Here is a 17,296-nt window from a genome sequence, read left to right on the forward strand (position 1 = left end):
ATTGAGAAAGACAGAATCAGAATAGAGGGGAGGAAGTGACCCATCTATCAGTCCTCTTTCTTGTACCAGTCTATATCTGCTACAGTATTTATCATACTACTGACTGGAATGTACTCTTCCAGAGAAAGGTCCATGTTTGTGGCTACTACAGTATTTAGCATTGTTCTTCACATAGACAGTTAATGGGCAACTTATGTCAGGCACTGTGCTAAGCACTTAACATGTTTTATCTCAGTGTATCTTCACCAACTAGCATTACTACTCTAAACACCCAGATTCAAACACCTGAAGTCATCTTATACTCCTCTCAAATCTGCCCAGGTTTGTCTAACTCTTAACCAAAATGCTCTATTAACTTCTTAGATATACAATAATAAATGTAGAATACATACACAGGGCCTAACATAGGATATGTGCTGAATGAATGTTAACTATGCTTTCATTACATGCATCACCACGCCCATTTCTCTCTCCTTTCATAAATAGGAAACTAGCAAGAATTAACACTCCTAGAAAGACGAAAGGTACAAAAAATACCGACTTAGTTTATTGGATAAAAACAGTGGTAAAATGGACATAAAGCCAAAAGTGAGAACAGAACATTTTCATATCTTCCCAACACTTGAAAACATACTTCCCATCATCTGGGATTCAGGTGTTAGGGAGCCAGAGCCCCTGCCAAATCCCTCTCTCTTCATCTTCCCTGGAAGCAAGGGGAGGAGGAAATCAGAACTCAGGGGAGGAGGAAGTCAGAGACAATCTCGGTCCTTGTCTACCCATTCGTCCCTCAAAGTCTCTGGGTTGGAGGGAAGCAGGGAAGAAATAAGGGACAAGGGGGGCTAAGGACTGGCCTCCAGGGCCCACTGCCAATAATGTCCCATATAGCTATCCTTGTCCATATCTCATCCCTAATAGGTACCACTGTCAGGCCTTAGGAGAGAGAAGAAAAGGGGGTAGATGGTTCGAGAACCAAATGTAGTCTCCAGACTCTTTCCCAGAGTCAGCAAAAGCCCTGGGGTGACCACTCCAGGACTCTAGGAGCCACTCCTTTTCCCTCCAGTCCAACCAAGAGGTGAAAAGAAATTCCTTGGGACACAGCATCCCAAGCCACTCTTAAATCTCCACATCACTTTCCTTGTCATTGTCATGGTCTCCATCATAGAACTCATTGGGTGCCTCTGGCCTGCAAAGCAAGGGGAGAGAGGTCAGGATCTCACTCCAAGTTCTAATTTTCTCCCATCACCCTCTTCCAAAGCCATTTCTCAGGCCCCATTGAGAACCATTCCTCCTCTTGTTGGTAGAGACTGCTATTCATTCACCCATTCGCATATCAAATAAACATTAAGGAACTACTCTATATAGACATTGTCATAAACCTTAGCAGTACAGTAGAGTAACAAGCCAGACAAGGTTTGTCTATCCTCAAAAAGCTTACCTAATAAATGAGACTAGTAACTAACAAAGTAAATAAATATGATAATTTCAGATGATGGAGAGTACAATTAATAAAATGAAGTGATATGACTGAAGGTGATGGGAGCAAAAGGGTGAAATTTCAGACAGGAATACTGGCACATAAGACCTTATAAACATAAGACCTCAAGTCTCAGGAGGAGCTAACCAGGGAAAGACTTCAGGAAGGCCATGCCAAGCTGCAAGAAAACCAACTACAGAGATCATGAAATGGAAAGAGACTGATGTACTCCAGTAAGAACAAGGAGGCCAGGACAGCTGGGAGCACTATGCATGAAGGAGAGTAGTTAGAGATGAGATCCTGGGTGTAGGTAAGGGCTAGCATGCAGGACCTTTTTAAGACACAGTCAAAATTTTGGATTTTCTCCTAAGTGCAAGGTAAAGGAGAGTTTTAATTTTAAGAAGAGTGATGTGGTATTATAAACCCACGGTGAAAGAATGGATGTGAAAGCAAAACAGGGCCCAACAGGTACTCAATATTGGTTTCTTTCTTTTTCAAAAAGTATTCTCAAACGCCAGGTGTGGTGGCTCACACCTGTAATCCCAGCACTTTGGGAGGCCAAGGCAGGTGGATCACAAGGTCAAGAGATCAAGACCATCCTGGCCAACATGGTGAAACCCCGTCTCTACTAAAAATACAAAAATTAGCCGGGTGTGGTGGCACATGCCTGTAATCTCAGCTACTCAGGAGGCTGAGGCAGGAGAATCGCTTGAACCCGGGAGGCGGAGGTTGCAGTGAGCCGGGATTAGCCACTGTACTCCAGCCTGGCAACAGAGTGAGACTCCATCTCAAAAAAAAAAAAAAAAAAAAGAAAAAGAAAAAAAAAATAGAAAAAGTATTCTCTGGGACACGGAGAATAGAGAAAGTCATCAAAGAGAAACTAAGGAACTAAGCCAGGAAAGGCCTTATCTGTAGGGTGAGCAATGTCTCAGTTACTTCTAAGTGCACAGGGTTAAAGGTGTGGAGTCAGAGAATCAGGTTGAATCTCAGCCCTGATATTTAACTAGCCATGTGACCTTCAGAAAGTTACTTAGTCTTGCTGGGCGAGGTGGCTCAGGCCTGTAGCCTGTAATCCTAGCACTTTGGGAGGCTGAGGCAGGCGGATCACCTGAGGTCAGGAGTTTGAGACCAGCCTAACATGGAAAAACCCCATCTCTACTAAAAATACAAAAAAAAATTAGCTGGGCGTGGAGGCGCATGCCTGTAATCCCAGCTACTTGGGAGGCTAAGGCAGGAGAATCACTGGAACCCGGGAGGCAGAGGTTGTGGTGAGCCGAGATCATGCCATTGTACTCCAGCCTGGGCAAAAAGAGCGAAACTCTGTCTCAAAAAGAAAGAAAGAAAGAAAGTTACTTAGTCTCTCTGAGCCTTAGATTCCTCCCATGTTAATCTGAGAATAAAAGCCATCAGAGTTGTCTGATGGCAACAGAATGATTATACATATGTTGTAATAGACAGCACTTAGTAGTGTCTGGTGCTTGGCAAACCCACAAAAAGTGGTAACTCTTCCTATTTCTACTCTGCAAGTCATACGCAAGCTGGAGCTATAGGCATCAAAGAAGAACAGAAACTCAGTGGGTGGCCTGACAGAGAGGTAGGGTTTAGGAACAGGAAGAGGCCTGAGGCTTCTGCTGGCTGTTGAAAGGGGGTGGTATTATTATAATGCAGAGACTAGGCCCAGATGCCAGCCTGGAGCTATTGATAAAAAACCCAAACCTCTACAAAAGGAAGAACTTAAAAACAGGTTTTACCAAACCAAACCAGACAATGAAAAGCAATTTCCGTAAATCCTGGAAGCCCTGAAGCCAGATGTTCAGACACTTCCTCACCCAGGAGAGGGGATCAAGGGATATCCTTGGAGGAGGAGAGCTGGAGAGGGCCCCAAGAGTCACAGCAGTAAAGCCCAAGTCCAGAGGAGAGATACGGAGGCCTGAACTCTAAGACAGAAGCGGATTCTAGAAGGGGCTGAGAAGCCCATCAAGCTCTGCAGCAGAGCTGGCTCAAATCTCTAACCCTGCGTGGGAGCAGGACTGCGTGTCCCACAAGTGTCCAGCTGTGGTTATCCCTCAGTCATGTAAGGAAATCTGTTCTCCATTAAGTGCATCTGTTTCTGTACTTCTAGGTTCTGTTGTCTTTTCCTTTCATTTTTCAGTAAAGTTTTGGGATTAAAAAAAAATTCTATCCTATCCTTTTTTCCCCCTAATTCATTCCATCTACAAATATTTTGTATGTATCTCAGAAAGATAAAGACTTTTTTTTTTTGAAAAACAACATAACCACAATACAATTATCCCACCTGAAAAAATTAACAGAGCAAAGAAATCAAAGAGCCTTAGAGAGCAGTATGCAGGTAGTGACCTGTCCAGCTCAAGACCTGGAAAGACTGAGTAAAATGCTGGCAAGACTATAAGCCACTACAGACTTCTGGATGGCAATTTGGCAGCAAATATAAAAAATTTTAGGCCGGGCGCAGTGGCTCACGCTTGTAATCCCAGCACTTTGGGAGGCCACGGCTGGCAGATCACGAGATAAGGAGATCGAGACCATCCTGGCTAACACAGTGAAACCCCGTCTCTACTAAAAATACAAAAAAATTAGCCAGGCGTGGTGGTGGGCGCCTGTAGTCCCAGCTACTCAGGAGGCTGAGACAGGAGAATGGCGTGAACCCGGGAGGCGGAGCCTGCAGTGAGCCTAGATCACGCCACGGCACTCTAGCCTGGATGACAAAGCGAGACTCCATCTCAAAAAAAAAAAAAAAAATTTAGGCCAGGCTCAGTGGCTCACGCCTATAATCCCAGTACTTTGGAAGGCCAGGGCGGGAATTTGAGCCCAGGAGTTTGAGACCAGCCTGGGCAACAAGGCAAGACTCATCTCTACAAAAAAAAATAAATTAGCCAGGTGTGGTGGTGCACACCTATGATCCCAGCTACTCAAGACGCTGAGGCAGGAGGATCACTTGAACCTAGGAGTTCAAGATTGCAGTGAGCTATAATCATGCCACTATACTCCAGCTTGGGTGACAGAATGAGACCTTGTCTCAAAAAAAAAAAAAAATTAGTGCACACAGCCTTTGACCTAGCAGCAACCATTCTACTATCTAACCCATTCAAACAAGAATGCAAAGATGTATATGTAAGGGGGTTCATTGCCACATTATTACTGTAATACCAAAAAAAGGGAAAATAATCCATCTACACAACAGATTATTATACAGCTGATAAAATACTGAGGCAGATCTGTATTAGCTAACTGGAACCAGCCATATCATGTAAAGCGGCATATGTAGAATGACTCTATTTGTATTTATAAAAAACTAAAAACCACACAAACTGCAAATGAGTGTGTATGTGTTTGTTTATATGTACATACAGAACAGTATATTTGCAATCTATAGAAAAAGGCCTATCTAAAATAAAAACTATTAACAGTGGTTACTCCTGTGGAATGGGTCTGGGATTGTGTGAAAGCAAACAACATATTTTGGTGCTGTTTTAAAATTTTACAATAAATACGTGTTATTTTTGTCATTAAAAACAGCAAAGAAAAGAGTGAGGAAATTGTAGCAGACTAAAGGAGGTAAGCCAGAGGCAATTAAGCTAATACCTTCCCATTTACTTTTTCCCTTTTAAACCTCCCCAGCAAGCCTATTGGAAGTAGGCTGAAGTCCCTGCTCCCAGACCTGCTATAGTTCTCCTCAGGACCCCTCTCCTCTGCATCAGCCTCATCAGTCCTGTCATAGGTCAGGAGGTCTGCAGGCACGTCATGAATCTGGACACTAGGTGCATGGTTCAGCATCTTCAGGTTTTCAAAGATTGTCTGGCGGATCTGGTCCAGATACTGGTTGGAAATGAGGAACAGAGAGTGAGCAGTTCCCAGTGATTCCCAGGGCATGCAATCTCCTAGTTGCCTTTTACCCCTACCATCCTGATTTTCATCTCAGTGGTATCTCTAGTTCAGGTCCCCCAATTGATAGCTGTCCCTCCCCACCAACCCCAACTGCCTCTACTTTAACCTGGACTGCCTCCTAGCCAATAACAGTGACAGTGATGACTTAGAACTTCCTTCTCCTTGGTTTTTCCTACTTCCCACATCTTTGACCTCTCCTGGGCTCCACCTTTCAGGAGAAGTTTGTGCTCAGCTTTTCTGAGCTGCTGACCTGGCGTGAGTTCTGATTCTCGATGCGGGTGCTGACATCTGGATGAAGTGTGAAGTCTGGGGCAAAGTACTCGAAGTATTCTTGGGGAGGAGAGGAGAAAGTATGGCTCAGACTGAGAAAGGCAGCTACCAAGACTTCCCAATCTTTTTCCTTCCCATCCAGAGCACCTACATAATAGCTGCCCAATCTTTTCCCTGCTCTGAGCCCAGGGGTTTAGCCTGCAGAGCTCTGAAAGTGTAAAATTTCCCATCTGCCTTCAAACCAGGTCATTCTGGAATCTGGTGAGAATGGCCTTCCTGTTATGGGGGTGTTGTGGGGTAGTCCTTACCACTATAGGGAAGCTCCTCACTAATGGCCTCTTCTACCAGCAGCGATGTCTCATATGTCCTGAAACCAACCAGCAGAGGGGAGCAGGCTGATCAAGTGGGCTGAAGGGCCCATGTGGCCATATCTGAGGGACACCCTAGCTCACACTGGACAACAGGGGAGGAAATCAGGAGGGTGCTCACCAGCAACGGGCAACATTTCGGACAGTATAACCACCACCACCCAGCACCAGTAGAGGGATATTGAAGCTCTTGACATATTCGACGCATTCCCTGTTAAAAGGAACCAGAGGAAGATGTGGAGGAGGTTATCAAAAAACAAGGTAAATAAATACCTTTAGGTATTGCCTGAAAGGAGCACAAGAAAACTATAAATGTTCCAAATCTTTAGCTGCATAGTGAAATTCATTATGTTATACCCTTAAGATTTGCATATACTTTATATGCTGTGTCTCAATAAAAAATTTAAAATAAAGCACAGTCCCACCTCTGTTCTGCTCAACACCCTCCCTGGCACCCTGCGTGTTAACCAACTACTCTCATCAATGCAGGTTCTGTCAATTCTAACCTTGAAAATATAACTCATGCCCGGTGCAGTGCTCACGCCTGTAATCCTAGCACTTTGAGAGGCCGAAGTAGACGGATTGCCTGAGCTCAGGAGTTTGAGACCAACCTGGGCAACGTGGCAAAACTCAGTCTCTACTAAAAATAAAAATATATATATACACATACATATATATATATGTATATAGAGAGAGAGCCAGGTATGATGGCGCATGCCTGTAGTCCCAGCTACTCAGGAGGCTGAGGCAGGAGAATCGCTAGAACCCAGGTGGCAGAGCTTGCAGTGAGCCAAGATCGTGCCACTGCACCCCAGCCTGGGCGACAGAGCAAGACTCCATCTCAAAAAAGAAAAAAAAAACCATATATATGTGTGTGTGTGTTGAAACAGCTGGGTTGTGGCTGTTGTTCTTCATTGCCACCTCCTTCACCTTAGTCTGGGCACCTAACCAACACCATGGCTTCCTAACTGGTCTTCCCACTTCCATCCCCATTCCCCCATCCAAACTTTTCTCTATTCAGCAGTCAGAATAGTCACTTTCAAACACAGATTGGATCATGTCACTTTCCTGCTTAAAATCCTTCAATGGTTTCCCATCATGTTTGGAATATAATTCAAACTCCTTACCAGGGTTTAAAGGCTCTGCACAATCTCACCATGGCCAGCTTCTCGGACCTCACCTCAAACTACCTCCAGCCTGCTCCCTGCATTCTACTTCATCAGCTCATTCCTGCTACAGCCTTTTTTTTTTTTTTTAAAGAAACAGTGTCTCACTGTTGCCCAGACTGAAGTCCAGTGGCATAATCATAGCTCACTGTAACCTCAAACTCCTGGGCTCAAGTGATCCTCCTGCCTCAGCTTCCTGAGTAGCTAGGACTATAGGCATGCACCATCATGCCCAGCTGATTTTGTTTTTTATTTTCTGTAGAGATGGCTCTTGCCACGTTGCCCAGGCTGGCCTCAAACTCCCAGCCTCAGGCGATTCTCCCACCTTGGCCTCTCAAAGTGTTGGGATTATAGGTGTGTGCCATTGGGCCCAGCCCTCAGAGCCTTTTGTGGGCCTTTGTCAATGCTTGGGACAGGCTTCTCTCTGCTCCTCTTATGACTCACTTCTTCTTAGTCTCCAGGTCTCAGCTCAAATTTTACTTCTTCAGAAAAACTTTTCCAAATCATGCTATCTAAAGTAGGTCCCCCATTGTATCCTGTGTCTCAGCTTTCTTTTTTCTTTCATAGAATCTATAATAATCTATTTCATTTGATTATTTATTTTTTGTCTGTTTCCTAAACTGTGAACTCCACAGGAGACTCCTCATTCCATCCCCATGATGTGGTACAATGCCTGGAACATAATAGGTACTTAATAAAAATATATTGTGAATGAATGACCATCTAGGGAACTCTGTTCAAGATGACATTTCTAGTTCAAGTACAATTTATAGCTACTTTTGATTTCCAAGAAGAGGTGAGGCCCATTCCCCATCTACCCCCACCCACGTACTGAAGTCCAAGGCCACTTGAAAACCTTGCGGAGAAGAAGGAGAGCAAGTCTCACCCATGCCCTCGGATGCTGAGGTTAAAGCAGCCCAATCGATCACAGCCCAGAGAGTCAGCTCCACACTGCAAAAAGCAAAAGCCCAGGCAAGTGCAGTGAGATAACTGATCAGAACATCACAGATACCCCGTCTATCACCAACCTAAAGAACCTCCTCTTCCCTTGTCCTCTTTCCCCAAGCCCAGGCAGAACACTCCTGAGGAGGAACTGACAGTATTACCTGGAGCACAATGCACGTGGGTTGGTAGAAGTCCACTACCTGGTTGATAACCGGCTGGAAAAGGTGCTTGTAACCTGGGAGAGGGCCAAAGATGGGCACCTGGCACCCCAAGGGGATGGGGAGACAGGGAACAAAAGGAAAAAGGGGGTTGAGCGAGCATGTAGCCCAGGAAAGGGGCAACCCAAAAGAACCGAATCATTGGTCTGAAACTTCTGGAAGGGATCCCAGACTGCTATGGGTGACTGATGAAAGCCAATGACTTTTCCCAGAAAAATGCACATATATATGATATGTTGCATACAATTCCCAGGGATTCATGGTCCCTCTGAAGGCCCTTCATCCTTAAGGACACCTGGCCCCAACAGCAGACAATACGAGGCAGAAGAGGTTACTTCAAGGAGAAAAAGAAGGGGCCTAGGGAACAGAAGGAAGACTTCAATACTTACTCTGGTCATCAATGCCATCCCGCAGGGGCACATTCAGACAGTAGTAGCGGCCACTCTCTGCCCCGACTTCATACATGTCACCTATAGGGAAGCGGGTGGTGGTAGCCACACATGGGAAGCACCCACAGCCCAGCTGTTTCAACCCCAATCTGCACTCTGGGAGCCTCTCACTGCATCTATGTAGCTTCACCATAAACTCCCTAGAGCCACTAAATCTCCTGCAGCTCGCATTCATTTGGCAAAGAGTTTTGGGGGATCTACTCTGAGCCAACTGTGTACTAGGCAGTAGGGACACAGCAGTGAACGGAACTAATGAAATTTATGATATCCCACCAAGCTTATATTCTTAGGGAGTAGGCATGAGGAGGGAGGCAATAAACAAAACAAAACAAAAAACCACAATAAACATAAATAGCAGTGAGTGTTCTGAGGGAATGAGGCTGATGTAACAGAGGAATGGGGAAGGAGGTGATTGTGACAACTGGGGTGGTCAGGAAAGGCTTCTCTGAGGAGGGGACACCTGAGATGAGACTAGAAGGCTGAGAAGGAGGCACTCATAGTAAAGAGCTGAAGGGTGCAAACGGGAAAGTAATCCCTATTCCCATACCTGTGCCAGGGAAGAAGTAATTTCCGTATTTGTGGAAGGACACCGTCATGACCCGGTCAGTGAGGTAGAAAGCTTCCTGAACCCCGTCACCATGGTGGATGTCAATATCAATGTAAAGCACCCGAGGGTGGTACCTGGAGGGAAGCCAAAGCCAGGGTCTGAGCTAGAAGTGAACCCCTGACCCACTCCTCCCAAACACCGGGTCTCGTTTTGTGAAGAGTCTGCTTCTGCCCTGGTCACCTGAAACTTAATATCACCAGTTCCCTAAAGGCAACTGGGGGCTCCAGGCTAGAGGCTAGAGGCAGGGACAGAAGAGGGATATGCAGAGAAGGCTGAAATGTGAGCAGGCAGCAGGGAATCTGCAGCAGTGGAAGAGGCAGCCTGAATAAAGCATCAAGAACTTGGGAGAAGCTAGTCAGGGAGGAGGGAGGTCAAGGTCAGGGCTGAGTCTGAGAGACCTTCTCAGCCAAGAATCCCGTAACTGCCCCCATCTCCTCCTGGGCTACTTACTTGAGCAGCTCCAGGATGCCAATCACAATGTCGTTGACATAGCAGAAGCCAGAGGCCTATGGCAAGACAGTGGTCTCATAAAGAGAGGAGCAATTCCCCTACCCAGCTGCCCCCACCATCATCCTAAACACCTACCCGAGGATGGCCACTGTCTTTCCCATCAACTCCTCACTCACCTCAAACTTCTTGGCATGGTGCAGACCACCAGCCCAGTTAATGGCAATATCACAGATCTGAAAGACAAACACCCAAGTCACAGTCCTTCCTGCCCACCCTTCAAGCTGGGAGTCCAGGATCAGGGTTAAATCCCGAGTCCAGGGATCTAGAGGAAAGGAGGAACAGGACTCGGGACTATGTCACCTTGTTGTTCAGCTGGGTTGCTCCTTGCAGAGATGCGCCTGTGTAACGCGAGCAGAACTCAAAGAGCCCGGGAAACACTGGGCTGCAGGGAAGAGGAATAAGTTGGAACCCTCCTGCCTCTGTCTGGGTCCTTCCCATACCTCCCTCCCCACCCCAGATTCCTCCAATCTCCATTTTTCAAGAACCTTCTCTCCCCCTCCTACACACCTGTGCTATCTGCAAATTTATTCAACAAATATTTTGGATCAAACCATGTACCAAGCCCTGTGCAAGGCACTGGATGGGAAGTAAAGAAGCATTTAACTGTCAGAGAATTTGTATCCTAGCTGGGGAAAGAAGCAAGCAGCTTCCAGGTACTGAAGTACAATGTTAAAAGGAAATCAGTTGAAAGAAAAGATGAGCTCTGTTTTTCTTAGTCTCAGTGTAACACATTTTAACATAATGTTCAATAATATTCTTCACAGTCACACATTTTAAAGAAAGAATTGTATACCTACATATGTGAAACGGTGATGAGATAACCCACGAAAAGCCTGTGGCACAGTATATGGTATCTGCTAAGCCTTTAATAAATGTCAGTTATAATTATTACCATTGTTATTCTTTATAAAAAGCAAAGGCTTGAAGCCAGACACAAAAGGCTACTTACTGTATGACTCCATTTATGCAACATTCTGGAAAAGGTAAAATATAAGGACAGACATCAGATCAGTAGTTGGCTGGATGTAGGTTGGAGAGAAGATATTAACTACAAAAGGGTGAGTGACCTTTGTCAGGTAATGGAAATTTCCTATACCTTGATACTTTTTTTTTAATAGAGACAGGGTCTCACTATGTTGCCCAAGCTGGTCTCGAACTCCTAGGCATAAGTGATCCTCCTGCCTTGGCCTTCCAAAGTGTTGGGACTACAGGTGTGAGCCATCGGCCCTGGCCCTACACCTTGATATATTCTATCAAAACTCTCTGAACTCTTACACCTAAAAAAGGTTAATTTTACTGTATGCAAGTTATACCTATATAAACCTGACTTTTTAAAGAGGAAAGGCTTAGGCAATCCCTAGTTTTAGGTCTCAAAAAAAAGAAAAATAGTGCAGCTGACACATTTGACCATGTGAAAAACAGAACTGTAGGGGCTTTTCGTTTATTTGTTTTTTGAGATGGAGTCTCGCTTTGTCACCCAGGCTGGGGTGCAGTGGCCTCACCGCAGCCTCCGCCTCCCGGGTTCAAGCAAGAATTGTAGAGTTTTACAGTTTCTCGAAAGGTTTGGAAAGAATTAGAGATTAATACCTAGAAAACTAAGCAAATGAAAAAATAATGCAATTGTCAGCTCCAGGAAAAACAAAAAGCTTTAGAAGAAAATAGATTAAATCACACTACACTATTTGGCTTGATAGTAAATGAATCTTTCAGAGTTATAATAATGTAAACATAGAATACTGATTTATTTTTAAATTATTATGAAGCTGAAAGGGGAAAGGAAGCCAATGTGATGGTGTAAGAAGACTAAATGCTCATATCCCATACTAAGAGCTTAACAGATACTACCTAAAATTGACAGATGAAGAAATAGCAATGAGAGACAATACAGGAGGGCAGTATGATTACAAGCACAGATTCTGGAGCCAGACTACCTAGGTTCAAATTCCAGTTCTTTAACACCTACTAATGATAGTGAGGTTGTACAAACTGTTTAACCTTTCTGTGCCTAAGTGTCCTCATCTGTAAAAGGAAACAATAATACACCCTGCTTCACAGGGGTTGTTGAGATTAAATAAGCTAATGGCTGTAAAGCACTTAGAACAGTACCTAGTATATAACAGGTATTCCCTAAGGATTACAGATTAGTAATAATAGTCAATTAATATTATTATTATTTAGAAATCCAAAGGTAAATACCAGAAGACATAGGGAAAGGAGCTGAAAGTGGCTGTCACTGGGCAGAGGGATTTATGGGTGAAAGGGAGAGGTCTGGAATTTTTTTTTTTATTTTTGAGAGAGTCTTGCTCTGTTGCCCAGGCTGGAGTATAGTGGCATGATCTCAGCTCACTGTAACCTCCGCCTCCCGGCTTCAAGCAATTCTCCTGCCTCAGCCTCCCAGAGCAGCTGGAACTAAAGGCATGCACCACCACGCCTGGCTAATTTTTTTATTTTTAGTAGAGATAGTATTTCACCGTGTTGGCCAGGCTGGTCTTGAACTCCTGACCTTAGGTGATCCACCCACCTCGGCCTCCTAAAGTGCTGGGATTACAGGCATGAGCCACCACACCCGGCCTGGGACTGCTTTTTTATTTTTTTCACTTAAAGGCCTGTAGTACAATTTGGCCTTTTATGTTAGAATACTTTGAAAGCAATTGGAAATTCATTAAACAGAAGAAAAATTCCTGATTCTCATCAGAAATACAGATAAGACAACTGTAACTTGTTTGACAGGAAGACTGATGCAGCATAAATAGCCCAGAGATAGTATTCTAATTAGCATTCCCTAATTGCACAAACAGCATCTACAGGACCCCAGTGTGGCTTAAGGGCTGACCCTGTATTCTCAGACCTAGAAAGTGAGCTCAGAAATAGCAGCAGGTATAGTAACAAAAAAACAAGAACCCTCCCGAGACAGCACGTGACTGAACACCAAATGAGCAGTGCAGTGTGTGCAGGACAGAGCTCTATGGGCTGGTGTGGTCAAGAAAGGTTTCATGGAGATGGTGTGCGAAGAGTGAGAAGGCCTTGAGGAGGTTGAATAGAGAACTAAGGGCATTCCAGGAAGGCATCCCGTGCAGCTAAGGTGTAGGGATAAAGTTGGAAAGGTGCCAAGGCCAGCCTAATGAGTTGGCCTCTATCCTACAGCCCTGTCATTTCTTTTTTTTTTTTTTTTTTTTTTTTTGAGACGGAGTCTCGCTCTGTCGCCCAGGCTGGAGTGCGGTGGCGCGATCTCGGCTCACTGCAAGCTCCACCTCCCGGGTTCACGCCATTCTCCCGCCTCAGCCTCCGAGTAGCTGGGACTACAGGCGCCCGCCACCACGCCCGGCTAGTTTTTTGTATTTTTAGTAGAGACGGGGTTTCACCATGTTAGCCAGGATGGTCTCGATCTCCTGACCTCGTGATCCACCCGCCTCGGCCTCCCAAAGTGCTGGGATTACAGGCTTGAGCCACCGCGCCCGGCCAGCCCTGTCATTTCTTAATGACAGAAGGATCTTTCAGGAAAACAGATTAGTGGTTTAAAAACCTGGGATCTGGATCATGCACACTCCAATGGCCAGTTACGTGACTGACGCTAAGTTACCTAAATATTCCCAAACCTCAGTTTACTTATGTATAACATCAGAAAAAGGTCTATTATAATACATCTAAGGATTGGCATGAGAATTAAGTGGATTTACCAGCAATCCTTGGCATAATACCTAGCAGAGTAAGCACTCAATAAATGGTAGCTATCGTAAGAAACTCTACTGGATCAACAACCTGGTTTCTTCAAGAAATAAATTCAAGGGAGTGACAGAAAAGCTACAAATTAAAAGTTTTAAGAGACCTATCAACCAAAAGCATTGTGTAGACCTTGTTTAGATCCAGATTTAAACTAACTACAAAATAATTATGAGACAACTGCAGAAATTTGAATACTGACTGCATATTTGATGACATTAAGGAATCACTTAACTTTTTAGATTTGATAATGATACTTTTTCTTTTAAAAGAGTATCATTTAGCGATACATAATAAAATATTTATGGATAAAAGGATATAACATCTAGGATTTGCTTTAAAACAATCTAACATGAGGGAGTATAGATGAAGTAAGAGTGGCCATTTGCTCAGCCGGGCGCAACGGCTCATGCCTGTAATCCCAGCACTTTCGGAGGCTGAGGCTGGTGGATCACCTGAGGTCAGGAGTTCAAAACAAGCCTGACCAATGTGGTGAAACCCCATCTCTACTAAACATACAAAAATTATTTGGGCATGGTGGCAGGCACCTGTAATTCCAGCTACTCAGGAGTCTGAGGCATAAGAATCACTTAAACCCAGGAGGCGGAGGTTGCAGTGAGTCAAGACTACACCACTGCACTCTGTAGCCTGGGCTACAGAGTGAGACTCTGTCTCAAAAAAAAAAAAAAGAGTGGCCATTTGCTCATAAGTGTTGAAGCTAGGTGATGGATGGGAAGTCACTGCACTACTTCACTTTCTGAAATTTTTGAAATTTTCCCTAATAGAAAGCTTAAAAACAAAAATAAGTAGAATTGAGGAACTGGTAGCTGTGATGCTTACTATTTTTTCATGGATGTAGAGGAGAGTGTAAGCAAAGATCATGGCTTATCTTTGTTGTCCACTCCCTTCCCCACAGGGTCTAATCCTGACTCTTCTATGGATGATACCAGCTCAATGTAAACCTAACGATATCAAACCACTCCTTTGTTGTTTTTTTGTTTTCTTAACTGCCCATAGCCCTCTTAAGATCAGGACTTTTTAAAAAACTTTGATAGCTTCCCTCTACTCTAGGGGTAAAAACCCTAATTCATAATAGAGCTGTTTACTTTAAAAAGGCCCTATTTCTTTAGCCTCAATTCAGTTCACCTCCTCCTCATATTCTGCACTTGGCCTTTTTTCTGTTCCTCAAATGAGTCATACTCAATCCTACCACGGACCCTTAGCACTTGTCCCTACTGCCTGCTATACTCCTCCCCTCACCCTTCAACCACCTTTCATCTCATTACTTCTACTCTTTTTTCAGATCTCAGCTCAATCCTTACTTCCTTTAGGAAGGCCCCACCGACCAGCCACTACACCAAGCTAAACAATTCTCCACATATATACTCTCATAATCTGTCATATACCTCCTCTTCATAAAACTTAGCAAAAATACAGTATTAAAATTTTGGTTTTGTTCATCACTGCATTCCCAGCACTTAGCACAGGGCCTGGCCTAGAACAAGTGACCAGTAAATATTTATTGAATAAACAAGTAAGTGAATTATGATTCATTGAAGGTAGGCCCCCCTTGAGATCTTCCCACTGCTGCCAAAAGACCTCACTGAAGGGCTTGGCATTAAACTATTAGACATCAAAAGTCCCAGTCCTCCCTCACCAGTCATCGCCTACGTTGAAGGCATTAAGACTCTTGGTGAAGCCTTGCATATTGGTGGGGCTGACTCTCTGCAGGAAGTCAATGTAGTCCTCGGAGTGGAAGCGGCACATGTCATGCTGGGAGGCCTGGTATGGCTTGAAGACCTCGGGATGGAGACACAAGATGAACCTAGCCAGGGTCAGCCCCACTCCACAGGCTCAGACCACCCATACTGAACCCAGCCCTGGAGACTATATGAAGCCAAATATAGCATTCCCCTCATCCCACAATCCTTAAGTCAATAGAGAGACTCCGATTAACCAGGTGAGTTATTACGAATGAGCCCCCTGAAGACCATTGCTTTTCCTTTCCACCTCCAGCTCAGCCTATTGTATCTTCTCAACTTTGAGCCCTGATCCACCTGCCCTGTTCCTTGGATCTCCTATTCCCAGTTCTCTCCACGCTCATCTCCTCCCCCAAGCTCTGATTCTGTCCTCTTTCCTCCGGATTCTTCTTTCTGGAGTCAAATATATGGCATATATATCAACTTTCTAATTAAAATCAAAAGTTTACTATCTTTGCAAGGTCGGGGGGATGTGTCACACCTCTTTGACATATAGGCAAACAATCTCAAGGGATAAAGATTCCTGCACTAACATCACCTCAGTCTTTTCTATGACCAATCTATTTGTCTGTGCCTGGGCACAAGCAATGAACATTCATTCATATTGTTCACTAGCTTCCCTAGCAACACATAAAGCCTGGGCTTAGCTGTTTTGTCTTATTTTTTCTTTTGAGACAAGGTCCTCCCTGTCAACTCAGGCTGCTGATCATAGCTCACTGTAACTTCAAACTCCTGGGCCCAAGCCATCCTCTCGCCTCAGCCTCCCAAGTAGTTGGGACTACAGGCACACCCACCACACATGGTTACTTTTTTTATTTTTTATTTTTGTAGAGATGTGGGTCCCACTGTGGCCCAAGCTGGTCTCCAACTCCTGGCCTCAAGTGATCCTCCCATTTCAGCCTCCCAAAGTGCTGGGATTACAGGCATGGGCCACTACACCTGGCCTGGCTTAACTGTTACTATCCCATATCACAGCCATAAATTCCAAGCTGGGAAGACAGCATGTGTATGTCTGCGAGATGAAACACCGGATAGCGATTAAGTAGAACCATGTAGAGGTATTCCGGGCTGAAAAAGGAATACCTAAGATATCTCCTCTCTTCCACACGCACATACACATTTACAAACACGGTAGTATCGTCCCACCCTGGAGCCCCAGCTCCTTGGAGGTAAAAAAAAGGTGGCAAAAGAGGAGTGGGAACTGAGGGTAAACCTTACACCCTGATACAGTGATATCCGCTCCCCTAAACCTAATTCCTGAGGCCAAGGCCCTATCCACACTCTAAAATGCAGAGGAGGAACACTCCTTCTGTCTTCAAACCAGCCCCCACATCACCTTAACCCTAGGCCAAGGGCTAGGGTGCCTACAGTCAGAGGGTGGCCGACCTGAGCTGAGAAAGTACTTTCCATTAAGCAGAGGACGCCACCTCCAACACCCGGCACTTTCAAGATACTCCAGTGTCTTCTATCGAGCTCCCCGCTACTCTAGGGGCTGGTCCCACTTGATGCACTCAGTCCAGCCCACCTATCCCTTCCGCCACAGCTCGCCCCACCCCCCCCAACCCCCGGCCGAGGCGGCGAAACTCACGATCATCTTCTTATAGAGACCGTAATGCAGGACCAGGCTATGGGTCAATGCCAAGCGATGGGGCTTCATAGGGTGTCCAGCTCCTGGGGGTGGGGAGAAAAGAGTTCGTCAGCTCTCACCCCTGGAGTTGCAACCCCCGCCTCAAAACCTCCGCGTCCCAACCCTCATGCATAGCCCTGTTTCCTCACCGTAGTGGAAGTTGCCCACGTCGGGGTCGTAGAAATAGGCCACGGTCTTGGCCATGGTGCCGGCGGGAGCAGGCCCCGCGCCTCCGCCGCCCGCTGCCCGCCACCCGCCGCCCGCCGCCCGCCACCC

At 45.2% G+C, this 17,296-nt stretch overlaps 1 protein-coding gene across 2 annotated transcripts; it reads right to left on the reverse strand.

Annotated features, from left to right (window-relative positions):
- Positions 1–520: 520 nt before the first annotated feature.
- On the reverse strand, positions 521–17,286 carry HDAC3 (histone deacetylase 3). Of its 2 annotated transcripts, XM_025388486.1 has the most exons (15): positions 17,170–17,286; positions 16,982–17,064; positions 15,291–15,433; positions 10,214–10,295; positions 10,030–10,086; positions 9,854–9,909; positions 9,344–9,477; positions 8,737–8,817; positions 8,291–8,364; positions 8,071–8,135; positions 6,140–6,229; positions 5,959–6,017; positions 5,631–5,710; positions 5,154–5,311; positions 521–1,183 (listed from the first exon to the last, which is right to left on the reverse strand). In XM_025388486.1, exons 1-15 carry the CDS (start codon positions 17,222–17,224, stop codon positions 1,114–1,116), a joined length of 1,287 nt encoding a protein of 428 aa, XP_025244271.1. In that variant the 5' UTR covers positions 17,225–17,286; the 3' UTR covers positions 521–1,113. The 2 variants fall into 2 exon arrangements, with proteins under 2 accessions (XP_025244271.1, XP_025244269.1); XM_025388484.1 differs by lacking the exon at positions 521–1,183 and having other exon boundaries at positions 4,878–5,311.
- Between the last annotated feature and the right edge of the window lie 10 nt (positions 17,287–17,296).

Source organism: Theropithecus gelada, chromosome 6 (genome assembly GCF_003255815.1).
Source record: "Theropithecus gelada isolate Dixy chromosome 6, Tgel_1.0, whole genome shotgun sequence".
Taxonomy (NCBI): Eukaryota; Metazoa; Chordata; class Mammalia; order Primates; family Cercopithecidae; genus Theropithecus; species Theropithecus gelada.